The 16,768-nt window shown below is 52.9% G+C and overlaps 7 protein-coding genes across 7 annotated transcripts; 4 read left to right on the top strand and 3 right to left on the bottom strand.

The window, feature by feature from the left end:
• Window positions 1–297: 297 nt before the first annotated feature.
• On the top strand, window positions 298–2,710 carry NECHADRAFT_63771 (uncharacterized protein). Its single transcript, XM_003050523.1, has 3 exons — window positions 298–470; window positions 543–1,323; window positions 1,373–2,710. The coding sequence occupies exons 1-3, from the start codon at window positions 408–410 to the stop codon at window positions 2,515–2,517; spliced, it is 1,989 nt and encodes a 662-aa protein (XP_003050569.1). The 5' UTR covers window positions 298–407; the 3' UTR covers window positions 2,518–2,710.
• A 760-nt stretch (window positions 2,711–3,470) lies between these two features.
• NECHADRAFT_105377 (uncharacterized protein) lies at window positions 3,471–5,044 on the top strand. The gene is made up of 2 exons (XM_003050522.1): window positions 3,471–3,967; window positions 4,024–5,044. The coding sequence occupies exons 1-2, from the start codon at window positions 3,748–3,750 to the stop codon at window positions 4,806–4,808; spliced, it is 1,005 nt and encodes a 334-aa protein (XP_003050568.1). The 5' UTR covers window positions 3,471–3,747; the 3' UTR covers window positions 4,809–5,044.
• Window positions 5,045–5,115: 71 nt separating this feature from the next.
• On the bottom strand, window positions 5,116–6,173 carry NECHADRAFT_102841 (uncharacterized protein). The gene is made up of 3 exons (XM_003050127.1): window positions 5,897–6,173; window positions 5,811–5,845; window positions 5,116–5,754 (listed from the first exon to the last, which is right to left on the bottom strand). The coding sequence occupies exons 1-3, from the start codon at window positions 5,928–5,930 to the stop codon at window positions 5,176–5,178; spliced, it is 648 nt and encodes a 215-aa protein (XP_003050173.1). The 5' UTR covers window positions 5,931–6,173; the 3' UTR covers window positions 5,116–5,175.
• A 762-nt stretch (window positions 6,174–6,935) lies between these two features.
• NECHADRAFT_96373 (uncharacterized protein) lies at window positions 6,936–8,059 on the bottom strand (the record flags this gene model as incomplete). The annotated part of the gene is made up of 3 exons (XM_003050126.1): window positions 6,936–7,636; window positions 7,685–7,853; window positions 7,901–8,059. 3 exons carry the CDS (start codon window positions 8,057–8,059, stop codon window positions 6,936–6,938), a joined length of 1,029 nt encoding a protein of 342 aa, XP_003050172.1.
• A 373-nt stretch (window positions 8,060–8,432) lies between these two features.
• Window positions 8,433–9,373, bottom strand: NECHADRAFT_85019 (uncharacterized protein; the record flags this gene model as incomplete). The annotated part of the gene is made up of 2 exons (XM_003050125.1): window positions 8,433–9,020; window positions 9,062–9,373. The coding sequence occupies 2 exons, from the start codon at window positions 9,371–9,373 to the stop codon at window positions 8,433–8,435; spliced, it is 900 nt and encodes a 299-aa protein (XP_003050171.1).
• A 709-nt stretch (window positions 9,374–10,082) lies between these two features.
• Window positions 10,083–12,386, top strand: NECHADRAFT_48880 (uncharacterized protein; the record flags this gene model as incomplete). The annotated part of the gene is made up of 7 exons (XM_003050521.1): window positions 10,083–10,458; window positions 10,517–10,616; window positions 10,666–10,829; window positions 10,877–11,247; window positions 11,297–11,335; window positions 11,390–11,520; window positions 11,570–12,386. 7 exons carry the CDS (start codon window positions 10,083–10,085, stop codon window positions 12,384–12,386), a joined length of 1,998 nt encoding a protein of 665 aa, XP_003050567.1.
• Window positions 12,387–13,848: 1,462 nt separating this feature from the next.
• NECHADRAFT_72032 (uncharacterized protein) lies at window positions 13,849–16,075 on the top strand (the record flags this gene model as incomplete). The annotated part of the gene is made up of 10 exons (XM_003050520.1): window positions 13,849–13,972; window positions 14,022–14,390; window positions 14,441–14,486; window positions 14,537–14,617; window positions 14,668–14,703; window positions 14,753–14,818; window positions 14,877–15,312; window positions 15,366–15,415; window positions 15,469–15,640; window positions 15,705–16,075. The coding sequence occupies 10 exons, from the start codon at window positions 13,849–13,851 to the stop codon at window positions 15,921–15,923; spliced, it is 1,599 nt and encodes a 532-aa protein (XP_003050566.1). The 3' UTR covers window positions 15,924–16,075.
• Window positions 16,076–16,768: the final 693 nt, after the last annotated feature.

Raw genomic sequence — 16,768 nt, 5'->3', positions numbered from 1 at the left:
TGGTTGACGACTCGCTTGGTGATGGCCACCTAGGCTGCTGGACCGGTGAAGGCGGGGACCCATGATGCCCTGAACGACAGTGGACGTACGCTGTAGCTCGTCGCCTCAACGTGGTACAGAGCAACGCCGACAACGGCCAGCGCAGGCGAGACGTGGCAACCAGCCAATCGCTGATTCGCGGGCCGAGGCAGCCCCAGCACGTCACCTACCCCAAGGTTAGCCACTTTCCTCAGGAGGCATGAGGCGAGGGGATTTCCATTGCGACAACTTGACACATCTTGCCCGAGGCGCGACAACCAACAACCTTGACCTTTCGACTTCAAGGTATCGTTCGTCCGGCCATTCAGTTTGCCTCGATCAGGTCTTTGCAACACCTTGCGACTGGATCACGAGCGACAATCCAAACCATGGCCGAAGCACAGGTCTTGCCCCAGAGGCAAGCTGGCCAAGGGGAGCAGCAAGGAGGAGGTGTAAGTTGTCGCAAACAGAGGTCAAGAGACCTCGACCATGGATAACAAGCTAATCGCGATCGTTACACGCAGGGATTCAACTTTAACAAGCTTCTCCTCGGCGGCGCCATCTACTTTGGCTTCAACATGGCCCTCAACTACGCCACCAAGAAGGACCAGCGAGCCGTCCCCATCAGCCACCCCGAGACGGGCGAGATCATCAAGGTCCCCGGGAACACAGAGGGCATTCCTCCGTTTGAGCTTCGACCCAAGGAGCTCAACGAGGGCGCCACGTATCGTGCGTTCCCCAAGAACGTTGCGCCCATCTGGCCTCAGGACAGCCACGTCGACATCGTCGTGACCCTGTCGCAGTCGTTCAACCCCACCCCCATCTCCGAGACCGCCGACGAGTATGTCGTCTTGCAGGAGAAGGATTTCCACCTCAGCAACAAGTCCGACAAGCGAACCGTTGAGACAACGTTTACCGTTCCCCCAGCTGTCCAGCACAATGGCACCCTCTGGGGCCACTTCTACGTTGGTCTTACCGGGAGCAACCTTGACCCTAAGCAGCCTGGTTTCGATACTGCCAAGGCCTATCACTTTACATGGCCTCTGACTCAGTACCTTCCCAAGAAGAAAGTTGCAAAGACGCGAAACCTGCTCGAGGATCTTCCGGCTCCTGTCGAGGAGTTGACCGAGGAGGAAAAGGCAACTGGTCCTGTCATCGCCAACTACTACCATCCCAATGCAACCTTTTCCTTCGTCCCTGACCTGGGCGTCAAGGAATTTAGCATGATGGGTGCTCAAATCCGACAATACATGCGCCTGGAGGCCACTGGTGCCCGAGACGGATCCGGCCAGAACGGCTGGTATTGTACGTGGTATCCTTACGCCCTCTGCTGACCTAAAGACTAACATGATAGATCCCGTTCTGTTCATCAACAACTTTTGGCAACTCACAAACCAGATGACTCTTCTCAACGACACAGTCAAGGAACTTCCCCTGCGTATTGACCTTGGCAACCTGGCCGGCTGGCAGTTCCAGCTCATGGCCACTCTTGAGACCAACTCCAAGGAGTCTGCCCGACAGGCTGCTTTCGGAGCCTCTCTCCCTGGCGGTGGCGACGGTACCGAGATTGAGATGATCAAGGAGGTTTTCCTTGACTCAAACCCTTACTTGCTCGGCGTCACCATCGTGGTCAGCGTCCTGCACATGATTCTCGAGACGCTTGCTTTCGGATCTGATATTGCTCACTACCGCAAGAAGAAGGACAATGTCGGTATCTCGGTTCGCTCCATTCTGGCCAACGTCTTCATGCAAACCGTCATCTTCCTCTATCTCCTGGACAACTCGCAAAACACCAGCTGGATGATCCTGGGTAGCCAGGTCGTCGGTATCGTCATTGAGTTCTGGAAGATTACAACCGTCGTCAACGTGCGCGTCCGTCCCGGCGCACCCGGATCATTCCTCCCATACACGGTCACCTTTGAGGACAAACAGAAGCTGACCGAGACTGAGGAGAAGACCAAGGAGTACGACGAGATCGCCTTCAAGTATATGTACATTGCTGGCGTTCCTCTCCTGATTGCCTATGGCATATACTCGCTCATCTATGATTCTCACAAGTCGTGGTACTCATACATCATCACAACCCTGGTGGGATCCGTCTACGCCTACGGATTCCTGATGATGGTCCCCTCGCTGTACATCAACTACCGCCTCAAGAGCGTTGCGCACATGCCCGCCAAGGCCATGATGTACAAGTTCCTCAACACCTTTATCGACGACCTGTTTGCCTTTACCATCAAGATGCCCATCCTGCATCGCCTGGCTACCTTCCGTGACGACATCATCTTCTTCGTGTACATTTACCAGCGATGGGCATACAGGATTGACTACTCTCGTGTCAACGAGTTTGGCCAGGGTGGTGAGGATGAGGCGGAGGATGAGAAGAAGGCCAAGGATGAGGCCAAGGAGGTGTTGGCTGAGGATATCAAGAAGGTCGAGGCCAAGGTTGAGGCCAAGGCCAGTGGTGCCGATACCGGCAAAGCCAAGAAGCGCAAGTGAATATGAGTGTTGGAAACTTGCTCTGAATGCATTGGGGGTTGTGGGTGGCAGTCAATGATGGGATTCTGTAATAGATGACACTTGTTAGTAACCATGTTGATAGGAGTTCCCAGGATTGCATTGGGTGTGGATGTTGGGTTCTTCTGACTGCGCCCTCTCCGTTTGTTGTATAAATACCATGTATTTACATCATATACAAAATTCCATCTTTACGACGTCAATATTTACACTCCAAATTCTTCATAAAATCCACCTCGTCTCTTGTCTCTTCTCGTAACTCTCCGGAACAGTCGAATTAACGATTGACCGTTCAAGCTAGGTAGGTCCCCGGCCCGCCCTCACAGCCCGTTTGGATCCACCGGCAGCGTCATGGCGGAGTCACTACAGGGGGGATTCTCAGGGACGCGACAACCTAGCATTACGGGCCCTCCAACGAGAGTCAGGGGAGCCACAAACATGAAGTGAAACCGAGCCACAGTCGGTCGGTTCCCATTCCGTCATATTGCGGAGGAGCTCGATGTTGGATCAACAGTTGGAAACAGGTGGTCACGTTGTTGTCTGGACCCTTTAGAGGCAGATCTTATCCTCCCGCCAAGCTTCACCGTTGGATTCTCCTTGTTTCCCGCCCTCAAAGTGGACGTCCTCTCCCGAGCAACCCAGTAACATTCTTTTGCACAGCCTCACCGGGGCCGACGCCATCTCTCACGATACACTCTCCCAGGGACACTCTGACGGCGGACGGGACCCCCTGCCGCTGACCCTTCAAGGACACCACATCTCCATATCTGGCTTCGGCAAAAACCTACGCTCCGCTACCTGCGATTTCGTATGCCCGCCCCACGTCGCTGCCAGGTACTCAGCCTCATGCCTTGGTTCTATTAAACAGCTCTGTCCTCTTTCTGTCTGCTCGAAGCTCCCGCCCTTTCGAACCGGAGACCGGTTCGAGCCGACGACGCCCATGTGCGGTCCCCAGTCGCTTCTGTCCCTCGCCCCGCGACGACGACGGTGATTTGAGTAGAGGTTGGAGTCTCTGATCTTGCTCCCTCCCTCCGGCCACGATACACCTACGGTCGACGATAATTACCTACTTTTCCTCAAGAGGTCCCGGGCTTCCTTCAGCTCCGATACATCACACGCGACCCCGCGCCTCCGCTCCCGGTCATTGGGAGGACCCCGAGGCCGCCGACCAAGAGTCAACCCCCGGGCGCAAATCCCCGGTTCCTCCGAACCATGAGCAGCCTCGACTCGGTCGGCTCACTGCTTGCGGCCATTGCGAAGCTAGTCGCCGAGGGACTGCGCATACTCAGCCTGGCCGACAAGACCCTCTGGGGCCCCGACGAGCACGAGCAGGTCCGCGCCCTGGCCAAGGTGCTCGACGAGGCCAAGAAGGACTTTCAAGATCTGTCGCCTCTGGTCAACGGCCAGATTTACTACGAGAGCGACCGCAAATGTAGGTTGATTGGAGGTGTGATCACCGTGAAGCTCTCCGGCTTACGTTTCCCTTAGATGAATCCATCCAGGAATTGAGAAGTCTACAGACTCGATTCAACTCGCATATAGAAAACCTAAGATACTGGAGTCGCTCCGGCGGCAAGATCGAGTCAATATGGGTACGCGAGACACACGACCTCCAGCGAAGACTACACAGAGCGCAATGCCGAGCGGCGCAAAGAATATTCAACTCGGAGAAGGAAGGCTCTTCACGGTGTCTGGGCGCATTCCTCGTCCATAGGAAGCAGCGCGAATGGAGAGACAACCGGACAGTCCCGGATGAAGCAGAGTATGTGCGGAGGTACCAGGAAGAGCTGCGGCTGTGCAACACTGTCGGGTCGTTCAAGCGATTCGGCGATCGAGACATTGCGTTTGTGTGCGACTACTGCGACGGCCACATTATATGGGAAGACCTTGAGAATATGCCCTCGATCCGGTCGTTTCAGGAGGCCGCCGCTTCTCCCATCCTGACCTTGTCGCCAACGACAAACAACCCCCACTGGCAGGCGACAGGTTTCAGCTTATCGGGTCATCAGGAGAAGCAGGTTGTGTTTGCGCCAGTTGCCATCGCCAACCACGTAGCGCCGCAACCCCGAGACTGGCTGGCCGGCCTACTGTGCCCCTACTGCGAGGAAGACTCGACAGAACCCCAGGAGCAGTATGATGAGGAGGACGCCTACAGGCCGGATCTCGGGTACGAAGACATGGTGGCATATCAGGAGCACCTCGAGTGGCAGCACACAGTCACCGCACCGACGTCACAACAACCGTCGACTTCGAATAACTGCCAGGTTATGTAGATCAGCAGCAAGCGTGTGCTTTTTCTGTCACAGGTAATGGTTACCATCTCCATCCTTGTGAACGGTTTGGGTAAAAACAGTCGGGTATGGAGTTTGGAGTCAAATAGGCATGTCGAGGAACGAGTCCACATGAGTTAGGAACGAGCCCCTGGACGTTCATGTTTTGCTAGAGCCTGCTAGAGTAGGTAGGCGAAATGAATTTAAGTAAATAGTCATCCATCAAGTCTTTAACGGCGTAACCCCCATCTCCATTCTCCTTGCGTGCTGTCAGTTCCTTTGGCGGCATCACCATCTCGAGTACACTTGTGACGTGGCCAATTGGTAGGTATTATATAAGTACATATAGAAAACAGTTCGCTTGCATTCCTCAAAAGAACCGCCAATACAGGAAGACGAGAATAATAAAGCCAAGACCAGCAAAAGGTCCATACTGCTTCAGCAAGAGCTCCCAGTTGATGCGCACAGCAGCCCGGCGATACTTCTTGCTGTCGTCGCGCAGGCGGGAGCTTATCTCTCCCATGCGCTCGAGGCTATCTCCACGGTACAGCAGGTCCTCAATGTTCTTTGTCATGACCTTTGTCACGTCGCGCAGCTCGTCGTTGAGGCGGTCGAGGTTGGCAGAGGCGCGCGAGTCGGCGTAGGTGGTCTTTGTCTTTGCGATGAAGGTGTCGAACTCCATAAAGGCGTAGGGTCGGAGGGAGGGGGAGTGGACCTGGGCGGCGGGGTAGGTGGTGGTGAACTCGCGGGCGAGGTCGGCGAGGTAGGTGAAGGCGAGCTTGCGAGGGTACGAGGGGGCGCAGATGGCGAGGAAGACTACGTCCGAGTCGATGAGGTAGTGGAGGGTGTGGGCGCTCGTCTCGATCGACGCCTGCGACTCGGAGTTGCGGGTGAGCTTGCGGAGGACCTGGCGGACGTTTTGCTTGGTCTCTGCGAGGGATGCTTCGGCCTGGATGTAGGTGTGAGTGTTGTTCGGTAGAGGTTAAGATGGTATTTGGTTTATACCTGTTCGTCGTCGACCGAGGCGCAGAGCATGAGGCCTAGGAGAGTTAGCTGTTGCGCTTGAGCTATTGTAGCATAGGGGATTCTACCATCCAGCCTCGATATTTGCGTCGAGTAAATCATGTTGAAGTGTGTGTATGTATGGAGGAACAAAGGGGGTAAAAGATGGTTGCGACGTCGTCAAGGTGGTTTGAGTCTCTCTACCTATCACTACGTGTCAAGAAGCCAAGGCGAGTTAGGATGACGTCGTTAACCAGCGCAGGCAGAAAAGACAAGGCCACACCCCAAGGAAAATAGAGTGACAGCAATCACCGGAGCCTAATCGCAAAGGACAGGACTTTACTTGATTTGTAGGATTCGTAGAACTGTTGGAGAGTTTGGTTCGTGAGTTGAACGGCCAGTGTTAAAGCTGCGGGTGGAGCTCTCTCGCATGCTGGTTTCAGGGATCAGAGTTTCTGGTTGCTGATTAGATAACGAAGCTTGGCATGCGAGTTTACTTTTGAAGTATGGAACAATGTCATTGTTTACAATTTCGAGTGTGAATATAGATGCAAATTTATATATAAAATCTCTCTAGTTATATACTGGGTAAAAGATTACTGAAAATACGTACGCGTTGCATGTTGAGTGCTAAAAACTGGAGGTTGACTGCATCTCCAACCACATTCGCTCAGGTCTGTCGTAATGGTTGCTGAAAAAAATGCTTAGAACACTCTTCTAAGTTTAATATTTCTTTTCTTTAATTTGTCTACTGTGATTCTTCTAGTATCTCAAGCGTATTTGGAGAAATATTGCAATAGATGCTTGGCATATCAACATCAAAGTACATGGATATATGCCTAGTTATACTACTTTCTCTTCTCTTTGTCTATAGTATCCGACCATGAGGGAAAGGAAAAGGCATCATACAAATCATGCCCCTAGCAGGGTTTTTTTAGACTATTCATTTGACTCGTATGTTCATGTTGAGAGAAACAGCTCAGCTACCTCCTTACCTATCATTACTACTTCAACAGCTGGCGCCGTGGTTCGATAATCATGTTCACAGCAGCCCAGTCAGCGTGAGACATCTACAAGGTCATTATACATCATATTCATAATCAACTTCATACTCTTTTTTTTTTATCATCAAATCTCATCTTCCTCGTCATCAAAGTCATCCTCTCTGCCCATCTCGTACAGAATCCTTCCTCCCTCTCCAGCGCCTATATCCGTCTGAGCATCAAAATAGGGCAGCACGATACCCTCGCGGTCCTTGCGCTGCTTCTCTGTCAATCCGAGATTAAACGTGCTCTCGGGCTCCTCTTCGCCTTCACCCGTCTCACCGCCGTCTGTCGCCGTTGTGAACATGGGGTGGTCCGTCAACAAACAGACCTTGCCGAGTGCAGGTGATGCTGCTTCCTTGGAGATGATGATGAACTTTTCTGAAACAGTCCTTCCACTTCTTCGGCGGAGTTCCATATGTACCACAACCCCATTGATTTCCTCTTTCTGGTCCTTTCCTCTCTCCCCGAGACCGACGAGGACGCCCTCACGATCCTCATTCAGACCCCATTCTGGTTCCTGGATACTGCGGTTCCGAGCCTTTTGCCGCTCAATCTCTTGATAGAGACTCGAAAGTCTCAGGATGGCCGTTGCTAGGTGGCACAATACTGTGAACGGATGGGGTTCGTACTCGCTGAATGACCTGGGCAACACAATGGGCACGTCGTCGTGGTACGTAGCAACGATGGATACCGCAGGGGTGATGATGCTAGACAAGAAGCTTGCGAGGGACTGAGGAGCAGCGGCTGCCAGTGCATTCAGAGAATCGATGATCACCACGGCTCCTATAAAGATGTCAGAGAGAATCACGGCAGATCTTGGTTGTTACTTACTCTGTGTGGGCTTTCCCTTGTCAACCAGCGGGTTAAACGCAGGGTAATGAGTCACCAGCTCTTTGCGAACAGGTTGAAGATCCCGCCCTGCAGCTTTGATAAAGATGTCTGCATTCTGGGGCTTCTTGAGTGTCGTCAACGACAAAAATATCACTTGTGTTTTTGCGATCTGCGATTCTTAGTCACAGGTATCCCACTTCCACAAACAAAACTCACCTTGGCGCGAGATACAAACTCGTTCAGAATGGGTCGCGCAGGCTGCTCAAGATTATCTATGACGAGAGTAAGGGGACTCGCGCCATCGCGGAGGTTGAGCAGCTTCTGCAACAGCAGCAAGCTGTGTGATCGGGCGTGGGTGTTTGAGGTTGGTGCCATGCTTCAGGTTAGGCGCGGGGCACGAGGGCTACCGCGGGGGGCGTGAACAAGCAGCGCTGAAGGGTGAGATACGATGAGTTGAGGAGTCGATGGGGTTTTCAAGGGCTTAATCGTCTTGTCAAAATCGGCTTGGTCGTGTGAAAGTATCAAGAAACTCAACTCGTAGACCAAGAATGAGGTTTGTGGTGGATGCCTTTAAAAATCAGTGGGTCTGTGTTCCAACCACAAAACGTTTCTCTCCGTCACCAAGATACTTGGAACCAGGACAATAGAACGCAGGTTCGCGATAGCTGCCCGGTAGATGTTGGAAATTATAATATTACTTCGCCTGGTCATCTCCAGCCTTTCTTTTTATGCCGTGATTCTCCTTTTCTCAGGCAAGCTCGTCCTCTGTAGTCTCGCCGTCAACGTCCATTTTCGAGCCCTTTGACTGCCCAACTCGAACAGCCTTTTGTTCCTTGTCCTCGCCATTTTCCACTTGTAATTCGTCGACCCCATTCTCGTTGCTGGCACCGTTGCGTTGATCCGACGCGACATCCTCCATCTTGGTGTCCACACTGTTGTCATCTCCGTTCTCTACCGCATCTATAGTAGCATCGCTATCATGTCCAGAGATAGCAGGTCCCCGGCGTGTCTGGAGCTCTGGTGGCAGCTCAACCTCCCAATCGTTGATGAACTTGTTGTCGAGGTACTCGTCGTAATCACCCGCCTTGCGCCGCTCGTGGGCTGCCCATGCCTGCGCTAGCCACTCGGGGTCATGCCGCCCCTGCGCGATGTGCTCTGTGTACGCGGCGCAGTCGTATCGGAAGCTGTCGTCATTCATGAGCGACCCAAGGTCAGGGCAGGCCTCTGCGCCGGAACCCAGAATGTGCTGAGAATCGGGGAACAGGGCTAGGATTTCTGCCTTTTCTTCTTGGTCGAGTACATCCCAGGCCATTGGATTTGACAAAATGCTCTGCGTCTGTCAGTAAATCACATTTGCGAAGGAGTGGGACGCCTTACTCGAAGATCGGCCGAGGCCAGAGGTGACTTGGGGTCAGTCAGAATGTTATCAGCGTCCCATTTTGACTTTCTAGGCGTTTTCCTAACGACAACCCTTTTCTTTCCGTTCTTTTTCCGTGAGGTTGTTGTCGCAGCTTCTTCTGATTTGGGGGTTGGCGTCGGCGAGCTATCGTGTTGACCAGATTTACTGGCGGTATCGTCGAGTTCTAGCTCGCGTATGGATGATAGAGGAGATGAAGACGGCGGCTCATTCTTAGAAGGAGTTTGTGCGCCCGCGCTGGCTACTATTGTCGCGTCGTCGGCTTCCTCCATCTTGGTTGTTGATGTTGAGATGAACGGGGTGACCGTTGGGGTGAGATGTTGTTCTGCCACTCAAAACACGACGCCGTCACTTGTCAAGCATCATCCTGAAACAAGTGATATGCAGCTCGGGGATTAAAAGCACATAAGCCGCTAGTTGATGCAGGCGATGAAATGCGTGTTTGATCGTGGTTTTCGCATTTGGACGAGCCCAAGATTGCATCGTCAAAGTACAGGGTAAACGGGCCCTTCAACTCGGGTTCCTGCAGCCAACATGGAAGCTGACAAAGCGAGTTCTTGCCAAGCTGCAACCTTGAGGATTATCATGAAGTTTGCTTCTCCTTTTATAGATCATCGCGAAACAAAAACAATTGCCTCTATATCGATTCCTCTACCATCAGGCTTCACTCTGACCCGTTGTCGGCAATCATCATGACCATCCCCCAAACACTTTGGGGTCTTTCACTTGCAACACACCCCGGACCATGATCGTCACCCCTCACCAACCCTCCATCATCGGTCGCTGTCATGCAGCTCTAGCAGCGTCCCCCGCTCGTTGGACGATGCGTTTTCCGTCGGATGCATACTCTCATGATTTCGGGCCATGATTACCGCGAACCGCAAGGGTAGCAATGGCGGATATATGCCTCTCTTCTTCCCGCATGTTGCAGACATTCCTGCCAACCATCATCGATTAACTACGGACGATTGATTGCACAACATGGCTTCTAACAAAGGACTTTGTCTTGGCTACAATGGCATTCACCCATTTGCCAAAGTTGACATCAAAGACCGTGCTTCTGTCCAGGAACTTCTTCGTACGCTTCTCGATCCTCTCGAACCATTCTTTTCGCCCCAGAAGGCCCGCGTCAAATGCCCTGGTGCAACGGCAGTCCGCTTCGACCAAACCGCTTCCGAAGTTGAGGGTATCTGCCGCCCACTCTGGGGTCTAGCTGCTCTGCTTGCCGGTGGAGGTGAATACCCGGGCAAGGAATGGTGGTTTGAAGGCATCAAGTCTGGCACAGACCCAGAGAACCCCGAATATTGGGGATACCCGCGGGACAATGACCAAAGAATGGTGGAGATGTGCCCTCTGGGTAAGCCACCTCCGAAATTTGATGGCATCATGGATTCGAGACTCACCAAATGTTCTAGGCTGGGCTCTTGCTGTTGTGCCCGAGATTTGGACCAACATGTCTGACAAGGAGAAGGAGAACATCGAGAATTGGCTGGGAAACTCGATTAATGAGAAAAAGTTGGTCCCCAACTCGGATAAGTAACACCTTGACTGACATCCTTTCTAGCATGCCCAACACCAACTGGCTCTGGTTCCGCGTCTTTGCCAACTTGGGATTGAAGAAGAATGGTGGAAAGTTTTCTCAAGAGAGACTTGATAGTGACATTGCCCACCTCGATACCTTTTATCGTGGTGGTGGCTGGTCGAATGATGGACCAGAAGGCATTCACCGTGAGCTGCAGTCCTATTTGAAGTGAGGTCTCGTCTAACACCAACAGAAATGGACTACTACTCGTCCAGTTTTGCCATCCAACTTCTGCAACTTCTATATGCCAAATTGGCGGGAGAAGAGGATCCGAAGCGAGCTGAAGAGTTCAAGAAGCGAGCGCAGATGGTCGCATTGGATCTGATCCACTACTTCGACGATGAAGGTCGAGCCATCCCCTATGGCCGAAGCGTGGGTTACCGTTTTGCCATGGTTTCCTTCTGGGGAGCTCTGGCCCATGCCGACGTCGAGCTCCCTGCTCCATTGACCTGGGGAATGGTCAAGGGGGTGGTTCTTCGTCACCTGCGCTGGTGGCAGACCCAGCATGAGATGTGGACATCGAGCGGAACGCTGTCGATTGGGTATTCGTACCCAAACATGTATGTGAGTATTATCGTTTCCTGACCGTTCGTAGAGAATAGGAGCTGACAAGTATCAGATGGCGGAGAATTACAACAGCCCAGGAAGCCCGGTAAAGATCACTTCGAAAACAATAGTGATGATGGGGTGCTAATGTTTGGCGTAGTATTGGGCATGCTTGGCATTTATGTGCCTGGCTGTCCCAGAGGACCACCCTTTTTGGACCTCGGAGGAAGAGCTAGCCAGCAGTGTCATCCCTCGAGTCAAGGCTCTCAACCAACCAGGACATATCATGAGGTGCCGATCAGTATTTACCGCTTCATGAAGCTACGCTAACATTTTTAAGTTATCTCGGAGGTCACTGCATGCTCCTGTCTTCGGGCCAGGCGTGCAGCTACCCCATGAAAGGGACCCATGCTAAATACGGAGGATTTGCTTACAGCAGCGCCTATGGTTACTCTGTACCCCCTGGTCTGTTCTCACTTGAGCAGTATGCCCTGGCATCGCAGCTTGGACTGTCGGATGATGGGGGCGAGTACTGGAAAACTCGAAGGCTCTGCGAGTATGCAGGTATTGAAGACCGTCAAGGCACGCCCGTTCTCGTTTCAGTCTGGAAGCCATTCCCAGATGTCAAGATCCGAACCATCCTCATCCCACCGGAGGAGAGCACACCTAACTGGCACCTTCGGGTTCATCACATCGATAGTGGCCGAGAAGTCATGACTGCGGATGGATCATTTGCCATCTGTAATGTCAATGCGGCTAACGGGCGATATCTGGACCCTTACGACGAAGAGAAGCATGAAGGCACGTCACCCAAGCTCATTGGCAACTATGACTTGAACACACCGGATGGCTGGGCGAGCGGCAAGATGGGGGCATTTGCAGTGTCGAAAGGTGCTGTAGGCATCAAAGCTCTGGAGTCGAAGGAAGGCCGTCAGGCCATGCTGGTCAACGCGGATCCGAACTCAAACCTGGTCGAGAGTCGAAGCACAATCCCTACCCTCCAGCACACGGTTAAGGCGGGAGAGTCGGTGTGGTATGTCACGGCCATCTACGCAAAGCCCTCGGGCGTCGGTGTTGGCAAGAAGAGCTATCTTGATGGATGGGCCAAGCCTCCAAGCCTTCCTGAATGGCTTGAGAAGAAGATGGAGGGCTCGTGAAGGAAGCGTGGTACCCCAACTGCGACTCACTCGAGAAGATGGGCTTGAGTGGACGGGATTGAATTGGACGCGCCGGATACTGAATGTTCCATCAATGAGCTGCTTGAATCAACCTCCCCTCATTCCAAGCCCTGGCTCCCCGCCTTCAGACATTGTCTCTGCTCTCTGTGTTTTGCGGGGATGGCTTCGCCTTGACGGCGGCACAGCCGAATCCCCGCCCTCGGTTCAACGGCCGCCTTGGCCTTCGGTCTTGAGGCTGATCATCTCACTTCCATCTCGGGACGGGAAACCTTAAAAGAGCACTCCGCATTTCGTCTGACTTCCCCGGACTCTTGATCCATGCGCGGAGAGACAAAAGTCCACGTATCAGAGTGAGGCGAGATGCTCATGATCCGCGCCGCACTACCCCCAACACTTGGTGAAGCCAAGAGACACGATGAATCAGAGTCGATAACCCCCGATGAGGACCTTTCGGTGGAGAATCTCTCCGCATCCCCAGTCTCCACACGGCAATGAGTCCCCCGCATGATGGATCACAATGACAACGATGGCGGCCGCGATGGTCATGTCAGGCTAAACACAGCCAATATTCCATGCCCCCAAAGTTTAGGCTCGGGACCCGTTGAGCGCCATCTGGGTATCTTGCAGCGCCGGGGGTACGTCGTTGGACTTGAGAGGCGCATCTGCTTCAGATGACAGACGCAAGTTTATTCGTGGAGGTTTTTGATCCGTCTCTTGACGTCCAAGTTAAGCACAAGCCCTTGCATTGGCAGACGCGTTCTGGAGCTTGGCCATGGGCCGAAACGGGAGCTTCTTTGGAAACAAGCCATTTTGAGGGCCATGTCACAGTAGGCCCGAAATCCCAACGCACCAGTTCCTGCAAGCGAGAGCCAATCAACCATTGGTTGCCACACAGCTCAGAGGGAGCAATTCACGAGGCATTGCGACTCCATCTCGGTTCTCATGTGCCCCTCGGATGCCTCGAGATTGCGCAGGCCCAGTTAGCTCCCAGCAGAGACTCGTCGCATCGCATTACGACATGGGAGTTTCTATCTTACACCAATAAGGCGGATCCTTGGAGTTGGGGGTGAGAGTCTGGTGATGCAACCCTAGATGCTGCTCTTGCTGCGACGACACTTGGGTTTCGGGATGATTACCTTGGGGGTTTCAATGGCACTGGTCCTCCGATGATTTAATATCTTGCGAGATCCGCTCCCACCCCTTTTCGAGATATCTATCAGCAACCACTCCGCGCCTTTTAGCGAGTCCTGCCCAATCTCTAGCCTGCTCCACCTGTTCATCGGGGTCTCCTGTTTGGCCAGACTCAGAATCCGGGGAAGAAGCTTAAATTTAAGGTCGCCCCATCTCGACTCGCCCCTCAGCGTTTCACCACAACTCGCGATATCTTTTCTTATCGAACCACCTCGCTCGATCGCTGAAGCTTCAGCTCAATACCGCAATCATGGTCGCCCGCCTTCTTCACCGCATCGTGCGCAACGATGCCATGAAGAGTGATCCCTCGGAGATCTACAACTGGCGCGTCTTTGCCCTTGTCGGCGCGTCTTGCTTCGGTGGCATGCTCTTCGGTAAGGAGCCATTGAGAGATGATTGCGCAAAATACTGACCGAGGCAAAGGCTGGGATACTGGTGCGATTGGAGGAGTCTTGGCCATGGAGGCCACTCAGGCTCGCTATGGTTACACGCCCGAGGCCAAGGTGACGCTCGACCAGAACATCGTCTCGACTCTCCAGGCCGGATGCTTCCTCGCTTGTTTCTTCACCTCCTGGCTCACCGAGAAGTTTGGTCGACGATGGTGTCTCATCGGAACCGGCACTGTCACCACGATCGGCGTTGTCTTCCAGGCTGCTTCTACCGCTAACGGATCCTTGGCTGTCATGTATGTTGGTCGCTTTGTCGCTGGTCTGGGTGTCGGTGCCGCCTCAACTCTGGTCCCGTTGTATGTGTCTGAGTGCGCCCCGCGAGCTATTCGTGGCGGTCTGACTTGTGAGTTACTACTCTGGAAAGGGTTTTCGAATTGGTTCTAACTGTGGCAGCTTTCTATCAACTGTTCATCGTGACCGGTGTCATGCTTTCTTTCTGGTATGTCTTTTTGAAACCATATACATAGGTAGTGACTGACACAGCTACAGGATCAACTACGGCGCTCTTCTTCACCTCAAGGCACCTACAGTCTTCGCTCTTCCCCTGGCTCTTCAAGCTCTGCCTGCTATGTAAGACAACACGTTCATACGCAGTTGAACACACGCTAACTGTGCAACAGTCTTTTGATTTGTGGCATGTTGCTTGCCCCCGAGAGGTAAAGGACTTTGAAAGAAGATGAGAATCAATTTACTGACCTGAACTAGCCCCCGTTGGTGTGCACGCAAGGATGACTGGGAGCGCGCTACTGCACTTCTTGTCAAGCTCCGAGGGTAAGTGACTTTAAACGACTTGATAAGAATGCAGTCACTGACCATGGCTGTTTCATAGTCTTCCCGAGGACTCCGACTACGTCCAGACCGAGATCCAGGAGATGTCTGCCCAACTCGAGGCCGAGAGACGGCTTACTGGCGATGCCAGCGCTTCTACTCTCTGGAAGGAGATGGTCACCATTCCCGGAAACCGAAAGCGAGCTATCCTGTCCATCATGCTCATGGTCTGCCAGCAGATGACTGGTGTCAACGCTGTGAACTACTATGCTCCTCAGATCTTCCAGGCCCTCGGCATGACTGGCACGACAGTTTCTCTCTTCGCTACTGGTGTTTATGGCATCGTCAAGGTTGTGGGCTGCGCTCTGTTCCTCGTCTTCTGCGCCGATTCTCTCGGTCGACGTCGCAGTCTGCTGTGGACCAGCTGTGCTCAGGCCGTTACCATGTACATCATCGGCATTTACGGCCGCGTGGAGCCCCCGGTTAAGGGACAGGATGTAAGTTTCTGGCTTTGTGTTGGAGCAACTCGCAGCGCTAACCAAGGATGCAGATCTCGGCTTTCGGATATGTCGCCATCGTCTGTATCTATCTCTGGGCCGCGTAAGTGTTTGGAAAATACACGGAAGAATCAATGTGACTAACCCCCATATCAGCGTCTTCCAGTTCGGTTGGGGACCATGCTGCTGGATTCTCGTCTCCGAGATCCCGACTGCGCGTCTTCGAGCCTTGAACGTTGCCATCGGCGCAGCCACGCAGTGGCTGTTCAACTTTATCATCGCACGAACTGTTCTCACCATGCAAAAGACCATGGGTCCTGCTGGCTATGTAAGTTTTCTTGGCAATCCTGGGAAACCTTATATACGACGGATGGCTAACCGGGAGTCAACAGGGAATGTTCTTCATGTTCGGAAGCTTCGGCATCCTCATGGGTCTCTTTGTGTGGTTCTTTATCCCCGAGACCAAGGGACTCAGTCTGGAGCAGATGGACGAGCTCTTTGGCGTCGTTGAGATGACCAAGAAGCTCGATGCCGAGAATCCCGAGATGGGCCGTACCCGTACCACCAGCATCCGGGAGGAGCGAGCTGATATCAAGGAGCTCAAGCAGTGAGCACTTGGCTGAGTGAGGATCCAGGGGTTTGAATATTTGTTGGAGAGAATTGCTGTCAACGTTTGGTGATGGAACGAGCCTTTTGTGCTGGATGGCAGAGTGAGATATACCGAGATACCTACCCAAGTTGATATATCTGATGTATATATCCGATGTGGAATTTGCCTTTTCCTTGTCGACGTTTGAAACTTGGGGGCATGTGAGGAGAGACATGATAGGCCTGAACTTGACAGGCTCCCAATGCATGCATAAATCTCATGATGTGATGGATGTCAAGGTGCTGGTGCTTGTGCTGGTGAAACGTGTGACAGGCATCTTGTACACCCTCAGCTGCAGACATGGTTGAATTTCTCAATGGCATCAGGTGCCTGTGAGACACAACTGGTGTTGCCGTTGGTAGAGATCTGTCATCTGGCACAAGTTTGCCAATCGATTTGATCGGCAGCGCCAAGACCAGGGTCGGACACAGCTGCAACGCAACTCAGCAGGGAGGACGCGTGACACGGGGGCGGCGGTCGGCACTTGAAATGTAGCCCTACACATAGTGGTTACAGTTGCTTAGTTTAGTGTTGGTATCTGACGCCGGCCGGGGGAAAAGTTGGGATAATGTCCATCGTCATCTACACATTCAAGATCGGACCGAAGAAACCATCGGTGAGACATGGGTGTGTCTGCGTGACAGGGGTTCAGGTTCGGACTTGGAGATTAAAAGAAAAAGAGAGAGATTCTGCAACGGCGCTCATAATGGAGATGGCTTGCAGATGTTATGCGCTCCCCTGTGATGTGCGTCCAACGGGCAAGGCAAAGACAGGGAATGGAGTAGCAAATAGAGAGTCGAGGACTGG

Source organism: Fusarium vanettenii (assembly GCF_000151355.1).
Source record: "Fusarium vanettenii 77-13-4 chromosome 9 genomic scaffold NECHAsca_6_chr9_2_0, whole genome shotgun sequence".
NCBI lineage: Eukaryota > Fungi > Ascomycota > Sordariomycetes > Hypocreales > Nectriaceae > Fusarium > Fusarium vanettenii.
Note: the sequence above shows the minus strand (reverse complement) of the source record. Positions and strands in the feature narration are given on the sequence as shown.

What these genes read in the sequence shown, in the direction of transcription:
- NECHADRAFT_63771 (XM_003050523.1), top strand. Translation starts at nt 408, where the DNA reads ATGGCCGAAGCACAGGTCTTGCCCCAGAGGCAAGCTGGCCAAGGGGAG. An exon ending in GGGAGCAGCAAGGAGGAGGT is followed by an intron (nt 471 to 542) that starts GTAAGTTGTCGC and finishes CGTTACACGCAG; the next exon opens with GGATTCAACTTTAACAAGCT. An exon ending in CGGCCAGAACGGCTGGTATT is followed by an intron (nt 1,324 to 1,372) that starts GTACGTGGTATC and finishes CTAACATGATAG; the next exon opens with ATCCCGTTCTGTTCATCAAC.
- NECHADRAFT_105377 (XM_003050522.1), top strand. Translation starts at nt 3,748, where the DNA reads ATGAGCAGCCTCGACTCGGTCGGCTCACTGCTTGCGGCCATTGCGAAG. An exon ending in CTACGAGAGCGACCGCAAAT is followed by an intron (nt 3,968 to 4,023) that starts GTAGGTTGATTG and finishes CGTTTCCCTTAG; the next exon opens with ATGAATCCATCCAGGAATTG.
- NECHADRAFT_102841 (XM_003050127.1), bottom strand. Translation starts at nt 5,930, where the DNA reads ATGATTTACTCGACGCAAATATCGAGGCTGGATG. An exon ending in GCAAATATCGAGGCTGGATG is followed by an intron (nt 5,846 to 5,896) that starts GTAGAATCCCCT and finishes TAACTCTCCTAG; the next exon opens with GCCTCATGCTCTGCGCCTCG. An exon ending in CCTCGGTCGACGACGAACAG is followed by an intron (nt 5,755 to 5,810) that starts GTATAAACCAAA and finishes ACCTACATCCAG; the next exon opens with GCCGAAGCATCCCTCGCAGA.